At 42.5% G+C, this 20,216-nt stretch overlaps 2 protein-coding genes and 1 non-coding gene across 5 annotated transcripts in view; all 3 read left to right on the forward strand.

Moving 5' to 3' along the window:
- UBN2 (ubinuclein 2) overlaps window positions 1-5,200 on the forward strand; it is an 86,714-nt gene extending 81,514 nt beyond the window's left edge. Inside the window, exon 15 of the mRNA XM_070514445.1 lies at window positions 5,019-5,200. Coding sequence (XP_070370546.1) covers window positions 5,019-5,057 — 39 coding nt within the window. The 3' untranslated portion in view covers window positions 5,058-5,200. The remainder of the gene's footprint in view (window positions 1-5,018) is intronic.
- Window positions 5,201-10,860: 5,660 nt separating this feature from the next.
- Window positions 10,861-15,992, forward strand: FMC1 (formation of mitochondrial complex V assembly factor 1 homolog). Of its 3 annotated transcripts, none has more exons than XM_070514513.1 (2): window positions 10,861-11,283; window positions 15,699-15,992. In XM_070514513.1, exons 1-2 carry the CDS (start codon window positions 10,876-10,878, stop codon window positions 15,900-15,902), a joined length of 612 nt encoding a protein of 203 aa, XP_070370614.1. In that variant the 5' UTR covers window positions 10,861-10,875; the 3' UTR covers window positions 15,903-15,992. The 3 variants fall into 3 exon arrangements, with proteins under 3 accessions (XP_070370614.1, XP_044633086.1, XP_014714752.1); XM_044777151.2 differs by having other exon boundaries at window positions 10,861-11,145; XM_014859266.3 differs by lacking the exon at window positions 10,861-11,283 and adding an exon at window positions 11,990-12,297.
- TRNAR-CCU (transfer RNA arginine (anticodon CCU)) lies at window positions 11,461-11,533 on the forward strand. Its single transcript has one exon. It is a non-coding gene; the product is annotated as a tRNA-Arg (tRNA).
- Window positions 15,993-20,216: the final 4,224 nt, after the last annotated feature.

The raw sequence follows: 20,216 nt of genomic DNA on the forward strand, positions 1-20,216 counted from the left end.
TATATTTATGTTTTGAGAGGTTTGTTATGAAATATTCCCACCCCCCAGGTCACAAAGATATCCTCCTCCATTTTCTTTTCATAGCTTTATAGTTTTACCTTTCACTTGTTTTCATTCATAATCCATCTGTTGTCCACCTTCGTGCACTGTGTAATGTAGGGATCCAGCTTTATTGTTCTGCATTTAGTGAGCCAGTTTTCCCAGCACCATCTAGTGAATCTCCCCTTAATTTCTGGTACCATTTAAAAAAATTTTTTTCCTTCTTCTCCCCAAAGCCCCCCCAGTATACAGTTGTGTATTTTAGTTGTGGGTCCTTCTAGTTGTGGCATGTGGAACGCTGCCTCAGCATGGCTTGATGAGCTGTGCTAGATCCGTGCCCAGCATCCAAACTGGTGAAACCCTGGGCTGCCCAAGCGGAGTGTGCGAACTTAACCGCTCAGCCACGGGGCCGGCCCCTGGTACCACTTTTTCTCATAGGTCAAATCCTCATAATTGCAAGGGTCTATTTCTGAGCCCTGTTCTGTTCCATTGGTCTTTTTATTTCTGCACCGGGATCACAATGTCTTTTCATTACTGTGGACTTACTGTATGCCTTATCTAGTAAGGAGAGTCTCCCTCTTTGCTCTTTTATGTTGTCTCAGCTAATTGTGGATTTTTATTCTCCTATATAAATTTTAGAATAAAATCTTCAAGTTCCGTTAAAAATTCCAGCCGAAATATTTGTTAGGATTGAATTTAATTCATAAAGTAGTTTAGGAAGAATACAATCTTTGTTCAATTACCTCATTCATGATATCTCTCTTCATTTATTTGAATCCTCTTTTATGTCTTCTAATAAAACTTTTTCATCTTCTCTGTAAAGGTATTGTTCACATATTGATTGCTTGGTACTTTATAGTGCTTACTTTTATGAATGCTCTATTATTCTCTATTATGTTCTCTAGTGTTTTTTCCTAGTATCAAGGAATGCTGTTGATTTTGTATCCAGCAACTTTGCTAAACTCTCTTATTCTAATAACTTGGATGTCTGATTATTTTATTAGCTTTTCAATGGAGATGATGTACAAATAATCTACAAATAATGACAGTTTAATGTCCTCTCCCAATTCTTTCACTTTTCATATCTTGTTTTATCTGAGAGCATTAGACTGGTCCTTTAATACTATGTTAGACAGTAGTGGGGAAAGTATTTTAGTGGCAAAATATCTAAATTTTCTCCATTAAGTCTGGTGTTTATTCTAGATTTTTGGTATATAGTTTTTATGAAGTTAAGAAAGTTCTATTCCTAATTTCCTGGGAATATTGATCATAAGTATGAGTTGAATTACATCAAGTGCTTTTCCCCTAACACCTATGTATGACCAGCACTTGCAGGAAATTTCTTAGAAATGGATTCATTCTATTTTGTTCTTCTTATAATCTCGGTTGTGTCTGCAGTTGTTTCCCTGTTGTCATTCTGTTTTGTTTGATGCATCTTCTCCCTCTTTTTCTTATTCAATCTTACGAGAGGTTTGTCCTTCTTAATTTTTCAAAGAACCATGAATTTTACTGGGTGCATATATGTTTATTATGGTTATCTTTTTGATCTATTGTTCTTTTTACCCATTTATAATGTCCCTCATTTTTCTTTTTGATGTTTTTGCCCTAATATTAAATTTGATATCCCAGGTATCTATATCCTCAAAAATATTCCATTGTATGAATATATTACATTTTTATTTACCCATCCATCCATCAGTTGACAGACACTTGTGCTGTTTCTACTTTTTGGATATTATGATTAATGCTGCTGTGAACATTTATGTACAAGTTTTTGTGTGGATGTATGTTTTCATTTCTCTTGGGTATATAGCTAGGAGTGCAGTTGCTGGGTCATATGGTAACTGTTTAATTTTTTGAGGCACCACCAAGTTGTTTCCCACAATAGCTGAACCATTTAATGTTCTTACCAGTAATGTATAAATTTCCATTTTTCCACATCTTTGCCAGAACTTGTTATTTCCCATTTTTTTGGTTATATCTTGGGAGGTATAAAGTGGTATCTCCTCCTTTGATTTGTATTTGCCTAATGACTAATGGTGTTGAGCATCTTTTCATGTGCTTATTAAGTACTTAATATATTAAGTATAACTTATTTATATTAGTATATTAAGTATAAAAGCACTTCTTCCAGAAGAGTTTTCAAAGAGACTCTTTGTGCTATAAACTTTTGAAGGCCTTATATGTTTGAGGGTATCATCTTTTCTTCCTCACATTTAAATAACAGTTTAGCTGGATATAATATTCTAAGTTATTTTCTTTCATCACTTAGAAAATATAACTCCATTGTTTTTTTGTCTCCAGTGTCTCTGTTAGGAAAACTAACGTCAATCTAATTCTTATTCTTTTGTGGACCTCAAGCTTTTAGAATTTTTTCTTTAATGTTCTTAAATTTCACTAAACTGGGGCCCGCCCCATGGCTGAGTGGTTAAGTTCGCACACTCCACCTCTGAGGCCCAGGGTTTCGCTGGTTCGGATCCTGGGGGCAAACATGGCACAGCTCATCAGGCCATGCTGAGGCAGCATCCCACATGCCACAACTAGAAAGACCCACAACTAAAAAATATACAACTATGTACTGGGGAGAATTGAGGATAAAAAGCAGGGGGAAAAAAAGAAGATTGGGAACAGTTGTCAGCTCAGGTGCCAATCTTTAAAAAAAAAAAAAAAAAAGAATGAAAAACAGGGAGGAAACTCCATAATTAAAAAAAAAATTGGGCCGGCCCCATGGCTGAGTGGTTAAGTTCTCATGCTCCGCTGTGGCGGCCCAGGGTTTCGCTGGTTCGAATCCTGGGCCAGGACATGGCGCCGCTCTTCAGGCCACGTTGAGGCGGCATCCCACATGCCACAACTGGAAGGACCTGCAGCTAGGATACACAACTGTGTACCGGGGGGGATTTGGGGAGATAAAGCAGAAAAAAAAAAAAAAAAAGATTGGCAACAGTTGTTGACGCAGGTGCCAATCTTAAATAAATAAATAAAACTGTAAAAAATAATTGTTTTTCACTATACTCTATCAAAGTTTTGGTTTTTCCATATTTATTCTGTTTGGTGCTCTGTGAGACCTTTGAATTGGAGTCCTTCTTATCTTTAATTTTTGAAAAGTTCTTATGATTTCTTTAAATATTCTCTTCCCTAAATCCATTTTCTCTCTCCCTGGGACTCGTGTTGTATAGATATTGACTTATTATTATTCTCTCTTAAATGCTCTTTCATGTTTTCCATCTCTTTCCAGTATCTTCTGGGAAAATTCCTTGAGCTCATCTAGCTCATTATTCATTTTTCAGCTATGTAGCCATTCTTATTTTTGTCTAATCTGTTGAGTTTGTTCAGCTGTTCCATATTTCAGATGCAGTATTTCCATTTGGTTCTGTATAATTGCTTCTTCCTTATTGTTTTCCTCTTATCTCTGTGTGGATCTTTACTATGCTTATTTTAAGCTCTTCATCTGTCTTGTTCCATTCTGGTTTGTCTAGTACAGTTTGTTCCATTTATTGCTTCTTTTGTTGTGACTGTATTTCTCAAATATCTCATTATTTTCACCTGTGAGCTTGTTTTTTCCTGGGTTTATCAACTTTCTTAGCAAGTGATGTATACTAAAGGGAGAGGCCAAGGTCGGGGCCCTAGGATGTACTTTAAGAAGTGGATTGGGAGCATCAGGGGGCATTTCCCACAGCAAGGTCCCAGGCACCAGAGTCAGACCTTGAACCAAACTGTGGGTCCAATCATGCAGTTTATTGTTTTCTACTAACCTGCTCACAGTGGCTTATTTCTGTGTGTTTTTGCTGCTATTTTATTATATATCCCTGCACTTTGGAACTTTAGCTATGGGTATTCTTTGAGGCCTGGATTTAAAGTGCATTCCTCTAAAGAGTAGTCTGAGTTTGCTTCTTCCAGGCTCTCAGAACATTACCAACCCAAGACCACTTCAAACTAAATGTTCAGCTTAAGGATTTTGGGGCCACAGAGATAGGATGAATTTCAGCCATGAAGGCATGTGAGTGATTGTTGCTGGTGGTTAAGAACTCTTGATAAGCTTCCCACCCTGCCGCCCCACCCTGAGCTGAGGTTGAGACAGAAAAGTCTCTTCTTTGGGGCCAGCCCAATGGTGCAGTGGTTAAGTTCGGACGTTCCACTTTGGCGGCCTGGGGTTCGCTGGTTCAGATCCCAGGTGTGGACATGGCACTGCTTGACAGGCCATGCTGTGGTACGTGTCCCACATATAAAGTAGAGGAAGATGGGCATGGATGTTAGCTCAGGGCCAGTCTTCCTCAGCAAAAAGAGGAGGATTGGCAGTAGTTAGCTCAGAGCTAATCTTCCACACAAAAAAAGGTCTCTTCTTGGTGAAGTCAGGGATATTTTTTTTCATTCTCAGCAACAAAGTCAATCCTTGGGGGTTCCATCATTTTGCAAGCCTCTATGATCTGACCTCCCACCAAGCTAGTCTGAGGCTTTCTTTCCTTTTGACTGCCTAAAGCAAATTAAAATCCAGACTCTAGGCCACCAGGGATCAGCAAATATCCTCAGCAAATGCTGCTTTTAGTGCTCACTTACCCATTCCTTCTCCTATCTGACTTCTGGTTATTCTGGCTTCCTTTACTGTCAGCTCAGTTATGCTTTAAGAAAGTATTTTTGTGGTTTGTCAAAATTGCACCCAGCACTTTAAGGTATTTTATATTGAGAGAGATTTCTCTGCACATCTAATCTTCCATAATGTCAAAAACAAAAGCCCTATATGTATTTTGTATAAAAATAGTTATATCTATATATAAACATAATATATAAATAATATACAATATAATGTAGAAATAGTAATAGTTCTATATTAACTGTCCATTCCCACAGTCCAGTTTGTAAGTCAGTCTGTCCCATGTCACCTACAGTGCATCAGGTGTCCTGATGAAAAGAAGGAGTCCCATAAGGAGGAAGGGTTGACACTGGTAACTTCATTTACTAAAATGGGACTCTTTCTGTGTCAGTTTCACCAGAAACCCCAAAGGCTGAGAACAAAACAATAGGTGCCAAGTCCATCCCCATTCTAAAGGGAGGAGGAGCTAGATCAGCTGTGCGCCACATGCTAAGAGACTGTGAAGCTCGTACTCAGAAGCACTGAGCTCGGCATCCACCTCCGTGCTATATGAGAGAATATGAGAGGATTTCTTTGGAAGCAGTTGTTGTGTGCTGGACATTTCCCTTCTCCCCAAGCAGGAGAGGGTGGGGGTGCTCCTCTTCACCTCATGCCAATGAGGGGGCACTTCAAGAGGACCATTTGGAAAGCCTGACACATCCTGTGGAGTTTGAGAGACACAGGGACTGGTGTCTGACTCACTTTTAAAAGTCTAAAGATAAATTGTAGGTGGCTAGCTCCTTGAGAAGACAGAAGAGGAGAGAAGACTGCATTCGGAATGGCTTACACTCCCAAAGTTCCTGAATTCCTATGGACCTCAAGTGGTTCTCAAGGAAAGGAGACAGATTTGGTGATTTTAAAAAGGAATCCAGCCAAAAAGAACACATGGAGGGATGAAATGGCCTCAATGGAAGTGAGGCTGCTGGAAACTAAGGGGCTGGGGCAGGAATCCTAAGTAACTAGAGAAGTCATGGCCTACAAGGAACTACAGACGAGAGATCTCCAGTGATGGAGAAACTCCTGAGGACGCATGAGAAAGCACCTATGAGAAAAGCAGCAGCACTGGAATCTGCTACTCCCAGGGGACACTAACGCCAGTTTACAACCCTACCAATCAAGTCAGACCTTAGCTCTTCCCTCCTTTGCTGCTGGTGGAGAGCGGGTCCAGGACAGCAGCTAGCAAGGGGGGAGGAGGCAGTGTGTGCGAAACAGACGTGCCTCTGACCGTGACCCCCATTCTCCCTTAGATTTCCAGGCTGGTGGAGGGAGAAGTTTTAAATTAACTGACATTTGAAGCTTTGATATGACACTGGATGAGGCTTGTTAATACCTAGAAAAAGAGACTATTTTTTTTAAATGATGATGATGATGATAACTCTTTAACCTATTTGTTACCTAAGAGATTGGAAAAGCTATAAATTTCATCCAGGCATAGGAAAGAACAAATCATTACAGCAGGTTTGTAGGGCACTCATGAGAAAACAAAGCTGCTTTCTAGTTATGCCTTACAAGTCTAGCTTGTTCCACGAACAGGTTGCATTTGAGAAGCAGAAGAGCAGATCAGGGAGATGGAGAGGTTGGTCATGTCCTCCAGCCCTCACTGCTCAGCCCACAGCAACCTCAGCTGACAATGGGGAGAACTTTTATTGGGTGAAGTTTGGAATTTTAATGTTATACAGATTGGACTTTTTTCAAACCAAAGGGAAAAAGGCTAACTCTCATGTTACTTCCTGGAAAAGCTGTGGGAACCATCTGTGATTTCGTGCTGGAAAGGAAGAAGTCAGCCAGGAGGTTTGCAAACAGGGAGAGGAATGAATTGCTCTCTGCTTGCATCTAGCAAGTCCAGCTTGCTTGCTAATGTCACACTTACTTCTGAGTATTTTGTACTACAGTTTATATGCTACAGGAGGTTATTAATAAGGTTAATTTGATTACAAGTAAGACCTTTAAATAGTAGAAACTACTATGTAATGGGAAGTAGCCATGAAAATCCTGTAAACCACACAGAGATCAAGTGATTATCTTGCTGGAAAGTATTTACAAGAGTTGTCAAACTTAAAAATTACTGATTTTTCTTTTACAAAAGAAGCAAGTGTTTTTCATTTGCTGTCCTTTTCTGTGATGACAAGAGGCTATCAGGAGTATGCTGCCATGCTGTCTATAGTCTGTTTTTTGGCTGCCAGCATTCATTCCCACAGCCTTCTGTGCTACTCTCTGTGTCACAGGGACTAGAAATCTGGAAACTACATTTCCCAAACGCCTTTGCCTTCAAGGTTCTGGATGTGATTTCTTTTTGCCAGTGTATTCATGTGAGATTTTGTAGGTGGGAGGAAAAAGTGGTATTTTTTTCTCTAGCAGCATCTAGCAAAATGGGTAGGCCATGGTAGACTTAGAGTTCTGCTGTAGCTTCCAAGTGATCCCGTCAGCCCAATATCTCAGTACTTAGGGGCAGCTCTGATCAGCAGTGGGGGTTCCCTGCATTTTCCTGACCTGGGGGACAGCAGGAGCCTTCTAATACTCTGAACTGCTGAACGTCAGTGGCAACTTCCCTAAGTCCTGCAGTTCTTCTGCTAGTGCCATAAACATCTCAATGCCCTGCACTCGAAAGGCCTATGGTGGTTTCTCTTTTTCTGACTGAGCCCTGATGGATACAGCTGCCTAGCTGATATTTTGAAAGAAATGAACATACTTAATGGGTCCCTTTAAGTTAAAAGTAATTTTTTAATGCTATAAGTGAGGCATTAACTATGCCTTTTAAAAAGAAACTCATGCTATAGAGAAATTTGAAAATGGATGTTTAGAAATGTTTATCACTATGTGATTTCATTGCCCAAAATAATGTGTTAAACCAAGATTTTCAAAATAATGAAGCATACTGAATTACACTGTTTTCAATAAAATAAACAATGTTTCTTTACTGAGAGAAATTAGGACTTTTTTTTACTGTTAATAAATAAAAGTATTTTCAAAATAGTTTATTTCATTTTTAAAACAACCTTATTTCTATTTTGTGCATGCTGTAAATGTACACGTATATAACTTTAAAGACTTATGGGGGAGGCACACAATTTTTACCACGATAGATATACAATCAAAAAAGTTCTGAAATCACTGCTTTAGGACACACCTCTATATTACCACAATTGATGGAAGCGAGTGCCTACATGCGTATACTCTCTCAGATATACCCTCTTTTATTACTCCTGGCTCTCTCCAACCAAAATTTCCCCCAGATTCCCATGTGCATGGCCAAACAGCCAGTCACTGCTCTTGTTAGAGAGTTAAGACTGGACTCTTGGGGGTCTACCCCCACAGTTTCATGGGCATAGAAAACTTGTCCTAGAACTCCTCCTTTACCCTCACAGAGCTTGAAGGACAGAATAATGGTGGCCACACAGTGGTTGAGGGATGGAGGTGGGGTCTCTCTACGTAAAAGCATGGGCATTGCCCCACCCCAACATGTGCACACACACAAGCTGAAGATCCCAGATCCCTCACATCATTTGGGTCTTTGCTCAAATGTCTCCTTATCAGTAAGGACCTCCCTGAACACATTATAAAACAGCAGATCCCAATCACCTGCCTCTGGCTTTATTTTTGTCCATAGCACTCATCACCATTTGACAAGTTTTATGTTTATTTGATTATTGTCTGTCTTCCCCTTTGCAGAATGGAAACTTCATGAGTGTAGGACGTTTTACCTATTCTGCCTGCTTTTCTTTCCCTAGCATCTAGAAGAGTGCCTGACTCAAAGCAGATGCTCAATAAAAATTCATTGATTGATAAAATATTTGCTTTCCCAGCCTCCCTTGACCAAGACAGGGGAACATGACCCCTGCCACGCTAATTAGAATTACTCACCCCAGAATGGAACTCTTGGGTAATGACTTCACCCATTCTGGCACAAGTGGAAGCACAGAAGTCAGCTACAGCCAGTGTCCTGGAGCAGCAGCTCTGGTGCCAGCGTCATCACTGTCAACTGTCACTGTGTCAGCATTGCAAGCTGTAGCAACTGTGCCTGGTGCTGTTTTCACTGGACCAGATCTGGGGCAGGATTTTGGGTGAGGTTCTTGGCTGTGTAGCTTCCAAGCCTGGTCTCTAGCCTTACCAGGAAATTCTGAGAATCATCCAGCATCTTTTTAATAAGAATGCCTTTTCTGCTATAAAACTTGAAAAAAAAAAAATTTTAACAGGCATCAGATTGCCTGGGGTCAAACACAGGCTTCACCACTGACCAGTTAGTAATGTTGGCTGAACCATGAAGCTGCTCTGAGCTTGTTCCCACATTTTTTAGTGGGTAAAATCAGAGGATACCTCATAGGATTCTGGTGAGGGTCAAATGAGACGTTGCCTGTAAAGTGCCCTGGGATGTAGTTCACACACTTGCAACCCTAGGTTATATAAGGCCAACAGAAGTGTTTTGTTTGACTGTTGTTTTTAACTGATTGCTAACATTTAAAAGTTAGGGCATTTCATAACGATTCTAGATTTACAACTTCTCTTGAAAAATCAGAAGCTCTGGCAACACTGGGACCACATTCCTACTTTGCAACAAGGAGATTGTGCTGCAAAGAGCCTAGCTCCTTTGGAGGAGGTGGGAACCCACCTGGCCTGATTCACTTGTTACCTGCCTGGTCTCTGCTGTAGTGTTTGTTTGTAGCCCTGCACTAGGAATATAAAGATTTCTTAAAGCTACAAAATTAAAAAGCTGGGCTGGGGCCAGCCCGTGCCTGAGTGGTTAAGTTTTTGTGCTGCGCTTCGGTGGCCCAGGGTTTTGCCAGTTCAGATCCTGGGCGCAGACATGGCACCACTTATCAGGCCATGTTGAGATGGTGTCCCACACGTGACAACTAGAAGGACCCACAACTGAAAATATATACAACTATGTCCCCTGGGGCTTTGGGGAGAAAAAGGAAAAAAAAAAAAAGTTGGGCTAAATTGTCACTAAGAACTTTTTCAGACTGACTTGGTTTTCTACTGCTGCACAGTAATTCCAAAACGTGTGAATTATTACCAAACAACAGCCAACATGCTGTGGCAGCAACCCACATACAAAATAGAGGAAAATTGGCACAGTTGTTAGCTCAGAGTCAATCTTCCTCAAGTAAAAAGAGGAAGACCAGAAACAGATGTTAGGTCAGGGCAAATCTTCCAAAGCAAAAAAAAAAAAAGAAGAAGAAGAAAGAAGAAAGAAACATTTTTTAAAAACCACCTGCAATGCTGGGTCAGCTACCATGGCCAGCCACATACAAGCCCTGAGCAACATGGGAAGGAAAAACTCTTTCACAGAGGGGGAGGAAGTAGAGGCAGCTAGTATAAACAAACAGTCCATTAGAGGAGACTGGGATTCAAGAAGTGCAGGGGCTTTTCAATGGCTGAGTTGCAAGAATCTCACTGGCTGAGCTGTTGCCGGGCAAGAAGAGAAAGTGTTCTTCCTGTAGGCTCTGCTGTCTTGTTAGGGCACGAGAGCCGGTGCTTCTGGCCTCCTGAGTCCATTTTAAATGAAGTTTCCATTTATTAATTTTCACAATTCACATGAAGTCATACTAGTTTCCTCTTCTGTTGATTCTGGAAGCTCATGGTTCTAGCCAAAATATGAAAGGTTACATCGAAGTTGGCCACAGCTAGCGCTGGTGGACCCTGACAGAGCCCCAGGAGAGACCTGTGAGAGTGGGAAGTCACAAGGCTGAGCAGTTGCACCTTGGCTCGTGGAGGATGATGAAGCTGAGACACAGGTAATCTAGTTCGTAAAAGCTAAGATCACATAGGTAACGCAGAAAATCTAGAGGAGCTCAGCGGAGTGAATCATTTTAACCTTGCCATGTTGACCACAAGGACCTAGGGCCGTGTCTGATCTAGAGTTCCCCAGGAAACGTGAAGCGCAAAAGGTAAACAGGAATACTAATACAAATGGTCAAGTTCCAAGCAGAGGGAGTAACAAGGTGTGCGGAGGAAGATGAGGAGAGAATTTCATATACCTGCAGCAGAGGGTGAGAGATGAAGGTTGAGACATACAGGCAAGGGTGATTTAGGCAGGGTCCAGCAGTTTGAACTTTCCCTTAGGGGCAGTGGGGAGCCACTGAGAGATTTTAAACAAGGGATGAGGTCGCTGAGACTCACAAAGAGAAGTGACTTGTCCAAGATATACACTTAGGCACAGAACCAGAAAACGAACTAACTCCCAATTATTTCTAGTTAACTAATTCCTAATGAGTCAACTACCAATTCCTCGCTGTCCCATGCTTATCACTGACCGCCAAGCCAGAACACACGGCATACGTTTTCAACTCGCCACTGGCTCTGCGGAAATAGCCTCAGCGCTTCAACCGGAAACAGAAGATAACCGCTACAGACGCCACCTAAGGGCCGGCTGGAACCAAGCTGAGTCCGGAAAGCCGCAAGACCGGAAGGGCCCGGCTGTTTCCGGTAAAAACGCGACAGAGCAGAAGCTCAGGGGGCGAGTCTCCGAGATTCGGCCGGTGAGCCCAGCGCGCTCGGCTCCGCGACCCCGACATGCCCGCTTTTGCGCAGGCGCGGGGGCTCCTGCGCAAGCAAACGCGTATGCAAAATCGTGCGCGCGCCGGTTCTCCGCCCGGCGCATCGGAGCTGCCTCAAGGGTAAAACCTTTGGAGCTGTTACGCGGGCTTTTGTTCTCTGAACTACAGCTCCCAGCATGCCCGGCCCCTCATATTGGCAGTAGGTGTGGTTTCCCAAGATAGGGTGAAAGAAACGTGATGATGACGTGCCAAAAGGGAAAAACCTGAATACGTTGTTTGAGCGCGTCGTTCGCAGAAGCCCCAGTGGCCTAATGGATAAGGCATTGGCCTCCTAAGCCAGGGATTGTGGGTTCGAGTCCCATCTGGGGTGGTTAGTGTTTTTCTGCCTTTAAAATGCCTTTTTCCTTTTCTAAACAATTAGAGCGAAATATGCTAACTTAATTTTACCTTTTAAAAATGGGAAGTGTATGTGGGGTTTTCCTAGGTGTTGGGCTACAGTTTATGAGAATCAACATACTCCATTTCTTTCCTCTGAGCCCTACGTCCCGTAAGATTTCTGGGAAGTTGATACGTTGAATTTTGATATTCCCTCTAGAAATCAAAAGTCGTCTCAGCGTGTTCTATTTCAAATCAATACCCACTCCCGCCAAGCCCTCTTCTTTTCGAGACTCAGCGGTCTGCCAGCTAATGGCTTCTTAAATTACTCAGTAAGGAAAGGACCTCCTTTTTCCTCGCCCGGCCTCTCTCAGGGTTTCTTAAGGATCTGGTTATTCAGTTGCACTCGGCTTTCGTTTGCTTTTCTCTTAACTCCTTGGGGGCGTTGCTCGGCGTTTGATTAATAAGGGCCCGCAGAGCAGGGAGGTGAGACGTTCCTGGGCTCCGCCGTCGATAGGGCGCGCGGAGGTCTGGTCGGGGTCCCGCCAATGAGCGGCTGGGCTGGCGGGCGCCGTCAGGGCGGTGTGGGCGCCGTCGTCACCGGGTTCGGAGCACGGGAAAATGGCGGCCTTAGGGTCCCCGGCGCGCACTCTGCGAGGCCTGCTACGGGAGTTGCGCTACATGAACGCGGCCACCGGCCGCCCCTATCGCGACACTGCGGCCTATCGGTACCTCGTGAAAGCTTTCCGTGCACATCGGGTACGGAAGCCCGTGTCCGGTTCCAGCGTCCCTTCCCGGGAAGGGAGGGAGAGTCGGGTCTGGGGCGCCTGCATTTCTGAGGCCAGCCCTTCCACCCAGCCCCCGTTCCGGCCAAGCAAACCCAGGCTCTCGGCTCTGGTCTGTGGCCTAAGCCCGGGGCCTGACCAAGGGCCAGCGGGAGAGCACAGCCGCCCTGGCCTGGCGCCGTCCCCGGGGATTTCGTTGGCCGGTCTTTGCATGTGTAGACGGAAAGTCAGAGAAAGGGAAATGGGAGAAAAGAAAAACGGTGCACTTGGTGGCGAGTGTAGGGTCACCAGCCACAGCATCTGTCCAGCGTTCCCCTCCCCCTTCCCCTAGTAGAGCTATCCTGAGAAGCAACTTTTGAGGCAGGAAACTGTAATACGGTGAAGGCTATGGGGAGCTTCTTGAAGAGCAGGAACTATTTTTTACTTATGTTGTATCTCCACCACTTAATAGTGCCTTCTAGAGCGAAGTAGAAACCTATAATGAGGTTGTACTGTCCGTTACCACGTGAAATATGCCCAGATGCCTTCTTTCTATCTAGCAGACAAATACGAACATAGGGGAAGCCATCCTTGGGATATCCCATGTGAAATCCACACTTGATATCCGCCTTCGGCACGAGCGGGTGGAACACAGTTTCATTTTTCAAATGGGGCAAGTGAGGCTCAGGGACAGTGACCTGTACAAGGACGTGGATAAGAACAACTAGAACCTAGGTTACCTGGTTCCCAAAAAGGGGTCTTCCATTTAATTGCTGCCTTTGGAGTTATGGATCGGGCTTGGAGAAAAGTGGCAGCCTATCTCTGAAGTAGGAAATTGAATTGGCCTTTAGGGAAGGAAGCTCACTGTCCTTTGAGCAATGTGGGAAAGGGAGAACCGTCATCCTAACTCAAATTTCTGAGCATGGAAGTTGGAATGCAAAATGAAATTCAACTAATTTTTTAAAGGCCACAATGCTAAGGACTTCTAGGAACTTGGCTACAAACGACGAGTAAGATGCACATGGGTCTTGTGTTTTAAGAAGCTTACAGTCCAATTGAGGAGCCATACAAGGAAGCACTTAGAATAAATAAGTGCTGAGGGAGTAAACAGGAGGTCCTAGTATAAAGAAGGGTAGGCTTTCAGGAGGAAATTCATTAAACAGGGATTAGAAGGATAAACTGGAACCAGTAAGCAAATGGGGTTGGGGAAGATGAAGTCCACTTGAAAGAAGCTGCACAACTGGAAGCCCAGAGGTGAGAAGAGCTGCCAGTGGAGAATGGTTCAGGCTTAGGGTGTGGTGGGTGAAGTGGAGCGAGATGTGGTAGGCAGGAACTTAAACTGGACTGTAAATGTAACGGGAGGTCATTCTGATTTTTAAGAAGGTGACATGGTTATAGTCCTACGTTATGTAGGCAACATTATTGCCCTTGAGAGAGGCTTGGTAATGGCTCTGAAATTTCTTGGAAATACTTCTGAAATTCATGCTAAAAATTCCAGAAACACCACTCTGGAATGCATACGTGGATGTGGGGAATGGTTTTTATTTCCTGCTGGCTCAGAGGTAACTCAGTAACCATCTTTGCCCCTTTTCTCTATCCTTTCCCGAGGTTGAAGGGATTCAATTAAGGAGGAACCTCCTCTTTCTCCTTAGGGAAAATATACTATTTCATTTGATCTCTTTTGGTCTCCTGTGATTTCCTTACTGTGTATTTTGCTGACCCTTCTCTCCTGACTCAGGATGAGCTGAATCAAGATCAATATTCTCCTGTCCTACAGTAATATAGAATTCCTGTTTCAAATCCTGTCAATTTGGGCTTATGAAATAGAAATGAGTGTTACCCTTTGTTGAGGTGTGACATTGGTGTTCATCTTTCATAAATCTTTTTTTTCTTCTGCTTCTCCCCAAAGTCCCCCAGTACATAGTTGTATATTTTAGTTGTAGGTCCTTCTGGCCCTGCTATTCGGGACACCACTTTAGCATGGCTTGATGAACAGTGCTAGGTCTGCACCCAGGATCCGAACCGGTGAAACCCTGGGCCGCCAAAGCGGAGCGTGTAAACTTAACCACTAGGCCACAGGGCCAGCCCTTCATAAATTTTTTTTTTTTTAAAGATTTTATTTTTTCCTTTTTCTCCCCAAAGCCCCCCAGTACATAGTTGTATATTTCTCATTGTGGGTTCTTCTAGTTGTGGTATGTGGGACGCTGCCTCAGCGTGGTTTGATGAGCAGTGCCATGTCCGTGCCCAGGATTCGAACCAACGAAACACTGGAACGCCTGCAGCGGAGCGCGCGAACATAACCACTCGGCCACGGGGCCAGCCCCCAGCCCTTCATAAATTTTTAATTATAAAAAGTTATATTGACTAAAGCGGATGAATTCTATTTTCAAGCTGTTTATAAGTGCCATTTTCACACAATGTGATCTACAGATCTTAAACCATACATTCTAGTTTTCAGAGTCCTACCTTAAATATTCAACTAAAGAAAGGTGAAAGAAAGGGGATTATGTGGGCAGTGGTGCCCAGAGATTAATCCACGGTTGGAAAGGGCTCCTTAAGTCATTTGAGGCTGTGCCCACATCTCTGTCTCACCTTTCCTGCCATTTTCTCAAAACCTTAGAACACAAAACTAGTCAAGTAAAAGACAGTGTACTAACTTAATCTAGAAATTAATTATGATGAAAAAACAAGGTTTGGAGTCATTAGGGACTTCCAAATGGACATGGAGTTTCCAGCTACTTAAGATCATCAGAATCTGGATTTTTCAGATGGATAAGTAAATTGTGAGAGTGAATATAATTAAGTAACATGAATATATGCCTGTTACTTTTATATATAAAACATTTATTTTGTTACTGTTGAGGACAAAGCTATTATTTTCAGACAAAATAAGTTTTTAATTTTCATTGAAATGAAAGGCATGTGCCACATTAACCAAAGTCACAACCATAAGGCAGTCCTTCATTTGTTTGAAGGGGAGCAAGTTCTGTATTATATTCCTTGGGTGACATTAATGATTAGTGACCTGATTATAGTTCCCCATCTCTGCCATTAACCAACCACCAAGACTCTCTGGGCTTTAATTTCCTCTTTTATAAAATGAGGGAATTGAAAAGGGAAGACTTTCCAGTATTAAAATGTGAGGACACTCAATGAAGCTCCTCAGAGAAAGTCCTTGTAAAATTCGTCTTTGATTAATAGGAGGTCAGCTTTCCTAATCATCAATAATTACAGAGTGCCTCCATTTATGTATTAAGTATACACATATACATGTTTGTATTTCCTCTGTGCAACTTACTTTCATTCTAGAGAATGCTTGTGTGTTAAATCTGTCTCTGTGGCCTTGTATCTGTCGCTGGGCTGTTAATTGAGTATCTGACCTTGCTACTTCTCTAGGTTACCAGTGAGAAGTTGTGCAGAGCCCAACATGAGCTTCATTTCCAAGCTGCCACCTATCTCTGCCTCCTACGCAGCATCCGAGAACACGTGGCCCTTCATCAGGAATTTCATGGCAAGGGTGAGCGCTCAGTGGAGGAGTCCGCTGGCTTGGTGGGTCTCAAGTTGCCCCATCAGCCTGGAGGGAAGGGCTGGGAGCCATGAAAACGGAGAGATTCCTTGGATGCTGCCTTCATACAAGAATTTAATCATTTCTGTCATATGTATTTATAATTAAAGTTTTTTTTAAGTTTAGGATTTTTCTCTGTAATTTTGTTGACTGAGTGTTTCTTAGGGAGGTCTCATCCTTACTCTCAGTTAATTTACTGAACTTCCTACACTACACTGATTGATGTTCTTGATCTGCTTTTAAAACTCTTTATTTTTTTAATTTCAAAAGTAATACAAGCCTATTGTTTTAAGGAATTCAAATGGTACAGACATAAAATAAAAGCCGTCTTTTTTCCCCCATGTCCCACCCCTCTGCCATCTCCATTACCAGGTGGTAACCATTACTAACAGTGTGATGTGCATCTTTCCAGATGTTTCCTATGTGTATATAAACATACAATTATACATATATACTTTATTAAAAAATACACAAATATCACGTGTTAAGGTCCTGGCAGGCAACAGATGGCACACTCAAATAGGGTTACTGAGGAGAGTTAATGAAGGGATATATGAAGATGTGGGGCAACATGGTGAAGCTCCTAGAGGATAGCACAGTGGGGGAGCTATTACCTCCATAGGCCTGACAGAGTTGACCCTTAGGACAGGAAGATGGCCACCATTCAACTGCAGGCGCCAGGCAGGAGGTCTAGGGAGAGGGAGATGCAATGAGCACACTGACTTCTCTCTCCTGCCTTCTAATCTCCCTGTCAAATTGCTCTTCCTCTTGAATTCTCTATCAGGGTGAACAGCTCCACCATGCACATGGCTGACCAAGTCAAAAACTTGGGCTTCCTTCTTTATTCCTCTCTCTCTTCCTTCTCCACACCCAGTCAGCCAGCAAGTTCTGCTTCTGCAATGGCTCTAACATCCTTCTCCTCCCCCATCTTCACTGCCTCTGTTCTAGTTAAAGCATTGATCGTCTTTTAGCTGAACTATTAAATGGTCCCCTTGCTTCTAGCGTCATGAATTCCTCAGGTAAAAATTACTCTCTTTCTGTGAACTACCAACAGTAGTGGTATATGTCAGTTTCTTATAGACATGTCCTATACCCTCTTTTTCCCTGCAAGTGCCTTAAGAATAAGGACCGGGCCAGCCCAGTGGCGCAGCGGTTAAGTTCGCACGTTCCGCTTCTCGGCGGCCCAGGGTTCATTGGTTCAGATCCCGGGTGCGGACATGGCACCACTTGGTATGCCATGCTGTGGCAGGCGTCCCACATATAAAGTAGAGGAAGATGGGCACGATGTTAGCTCAGGGCCAGGCTTCCTCAGCAAAAAAGAGGACTGCCAGTAGTTAGCTCAGGGCTAATCTTCCTCAGAAAAAAAAAAAAAGAATAAGGACCATGTCTCATTCATCTTTGTAGTTTCCAAAACACCTTCCACAGTCAGTGACTTACATATAGCATTATTCAATCAGTATTTTGAATGCATGGCTCAGTTCTACTCACTAGGGGAGTACAATCTGAACAGAACTATTCATAAAGCATTTTAAAACACCATCTCTTTCTTCTAAGAGATTAACATTAATAGTACTAAGGTCAAACAAGCATTTATTCAATTAAATGGATCAGAAAAATAGAAATGTTTAACATACTTGTTTCCCCCCCTGCTTTATTTCATGGGCATGGGTATATTAATATTATCTGAAGATGTTTTACTTTGGTAAGATGAAGAAAGCAAAAGGATTAGGACAGGTTGATGTTTTGATTTCCTTTGTTGTTACAATATTGTATCTGCAACAAATAACATTTTGAAAGAAAGAGATTTGAAGCAGAATTGCCTAACAAGGTAAGCATATTGATTATGGGTATGAGTCATATAGACATAGGTTTTAATCCCACCTTTATAATTTACCAGCTGTGTGATCTTGGGCAGGTTAGTTGACCTGAGCTTGTTTCCTCTTCTGTAAAATCGGTGTGCCAACAAGGTGGCTGTAATAAATAAGAATAATGTTTACATAAAACACTTGCATAGTACATAATGAGTGCTGGACGAAAAGAAAATCTTACTGTTTTCATCTTTTTACTATACTCTCATTCTTTTATCATGAACCCTTTTCTAAGCCCTATTGCCACCAATCTTCCAAAGTATAGACAAGTTATTTCTTATGGTTTAAAGAACCCACTTAGGCCATTTCTGTCCATATATATTCAAACCTGCAACTCTTATTAATGGTTTTTCCATCAAGAATTAGGTGAACTCAATGTCAGAAATGGAAGGAACTGATTCTGGAACACAAATGATAAACTTTCTATACTGGGAAGGTCTCAGAACTAGGGAATCCTGAGGTTTGGTCACTGTGTTAACTTACTAGTTAGTGATGTGGTGCATGCTGTATCCCATTCCTTCATTTGCTTTTTCTTTTACCCTCTCTCCTCTAACTTCACCTGCTTCCTCCCACTGAATTCTGTTAGCATTTAAGTATGCTCAATGCTCTTCCATTTCAAAACAAATACATGGCCTCTAACTCAAATGCCTTTTCAGCTACTGCCTTTTCCTGTTCCTCTTCACAAATTGAATGAATGCATTCAATGAATTGAATGAATTATATTCATTTTCTACATTTTTTAAACATAAAATGAGTTGTATTGAGGTCGAATTTACATATAATAACAATACCCACTTTAAGTCTACTGGTCGACGAATAATGCCGAAAGCACCTGTGTAGTAACTATCCAAATAAAGCTAGAGAACATTTCCATCTCCCCAGAAAGTTCTCTTGTGCCCATCTGTAGTCAGTTTCCCTTCCCCACATCTGGCAACCACTGACCTGCTTGCTGTCTCTATAGATTAGTTTGGCTTGTTCAAGTATTTCATCCAAATGCAGTCATACAGTATGTACTCTTTTGAGTTGGCTTCTTTTGCTCAGCATACTGATTTTGAGATTAATAATCCAGGGGCTGGCCTGGTAGTGTAGCAGTTAAGTTCACGTACCCTGCTTCGGTGGCCCAGGGTTCAGTCGGTTCAGATCCCGAGCACAGACCTAGTACTGCTTATCAAGCCATGCTATGGCAGGCGTCCCACATATAAAGTGGAGGAAGATGGGCACGGATGTTAGCTCAGGGCCAATATTCCTCAGCAAAAAGAGGAGGATTGGCGGCAGATGTTAGCTCAGGGCTAATCTTCCTCAAAAAAATAAATAAATCCATGTTGCATGTATACATTTTCTGCATTTTTCACTGCCCATGCAACCTCCATCCACTGCAGTCTAGTTTCTGCCCCTCCACTCTACCAGAACTGCCTTGCAAGGTTACAAATGACCTTCAGGTCACTAAACACAGTGGGTCATTCCTTATCTTGATCTCTAGGGAGCATTTGACACTATTGACGATTGCTTCCTCTTCCCTTGACTTTGATGACACCACATTCTTGTTTTCTCTCACTCTAGCCATTTGTCTTCAGTTTCCTCTTCTGCATATCTCCTATATATTGGTGTTCCTCGGGTTGAGACGTAGCTCTTTACCTCACATTCTACATGTTTTCCCCTGGGTAATCACCTCTACTTCCCAGGCTTCAATTATGATCAACAGGCTAACTCCAGTCCAGGCCCCCCTGCCAAGCTGTAGATGTGTCTGCCTAGCAGACAGCACCACTTAGATGACCCAAATGCATCTCAAATTCAATGCCTTCAAAGTGGAACCTCATCATCTTCCCCTATAAACCTCCTCTCTGGTATTCCCTATCAGTCTATTGACACTTTCACTCAGTCACTCAAGTCAGAAATCTGAATCATTCTTGACTGCTTCCTCTCTTTCATTGTCAGGTCACTAAATTAATTAGATTCTACCTCCACAGAATCTCTATTGCTACTACCCTAGTCCAGACCTCTTATATCTTGCATCTCTTTCCTGAACCACTGCCCTCCCTAATTGGTCTAACTCCAAATTGCTCCTTTCAATCAATCCATTTTCCACTGATCTTGTCACTCTCCAGCTTACAACCCTTCAAAGTTCAACGTTAACAGGGGCCTCCAGAATCTGGCCTTGCCAAATCTCTTCAGCTTCATCTCTACTCTCCTTATATTTGACAGTCTAGCCATGCCAAAATTCACTTCTAGACGCCATGGTCTGTCTTTCAACATTTTGCTGTTTCTTATGCAAGGAACGCTCTTTCCCCTAATCGTACCCCTTTCCCTAGCTAATTCCTATTAATTCTTCAGATCTGAGGTTAAATTTCACTTTCTCTCCTTTCCTCCTTCAACAGGCATTTCTGAATGCCTACTATGTATTGGACAGTGGCTTAGCTATCCTTATCTTTTCATTCTTAGAAAAAGTGAAAGTGTCTTTTTTCAAGCAACATGGTTTATATA

This window comes from Equus asinus, chromosome 1 (genome assembly GCF_041296235.1).
Source record: "Equus asinus isolate D_3611 breed Donkey chromosome 1, EquAss-T2T_v2, whole genome shotgun sequence".
In the NCBI taxonomy this organism is placed as follows: domain Eukaryota; kingdom Metazoa; phylum Chordata; class Mammalia; order Perissodactyla; family Equidae; genus Equus; species Equus asinus.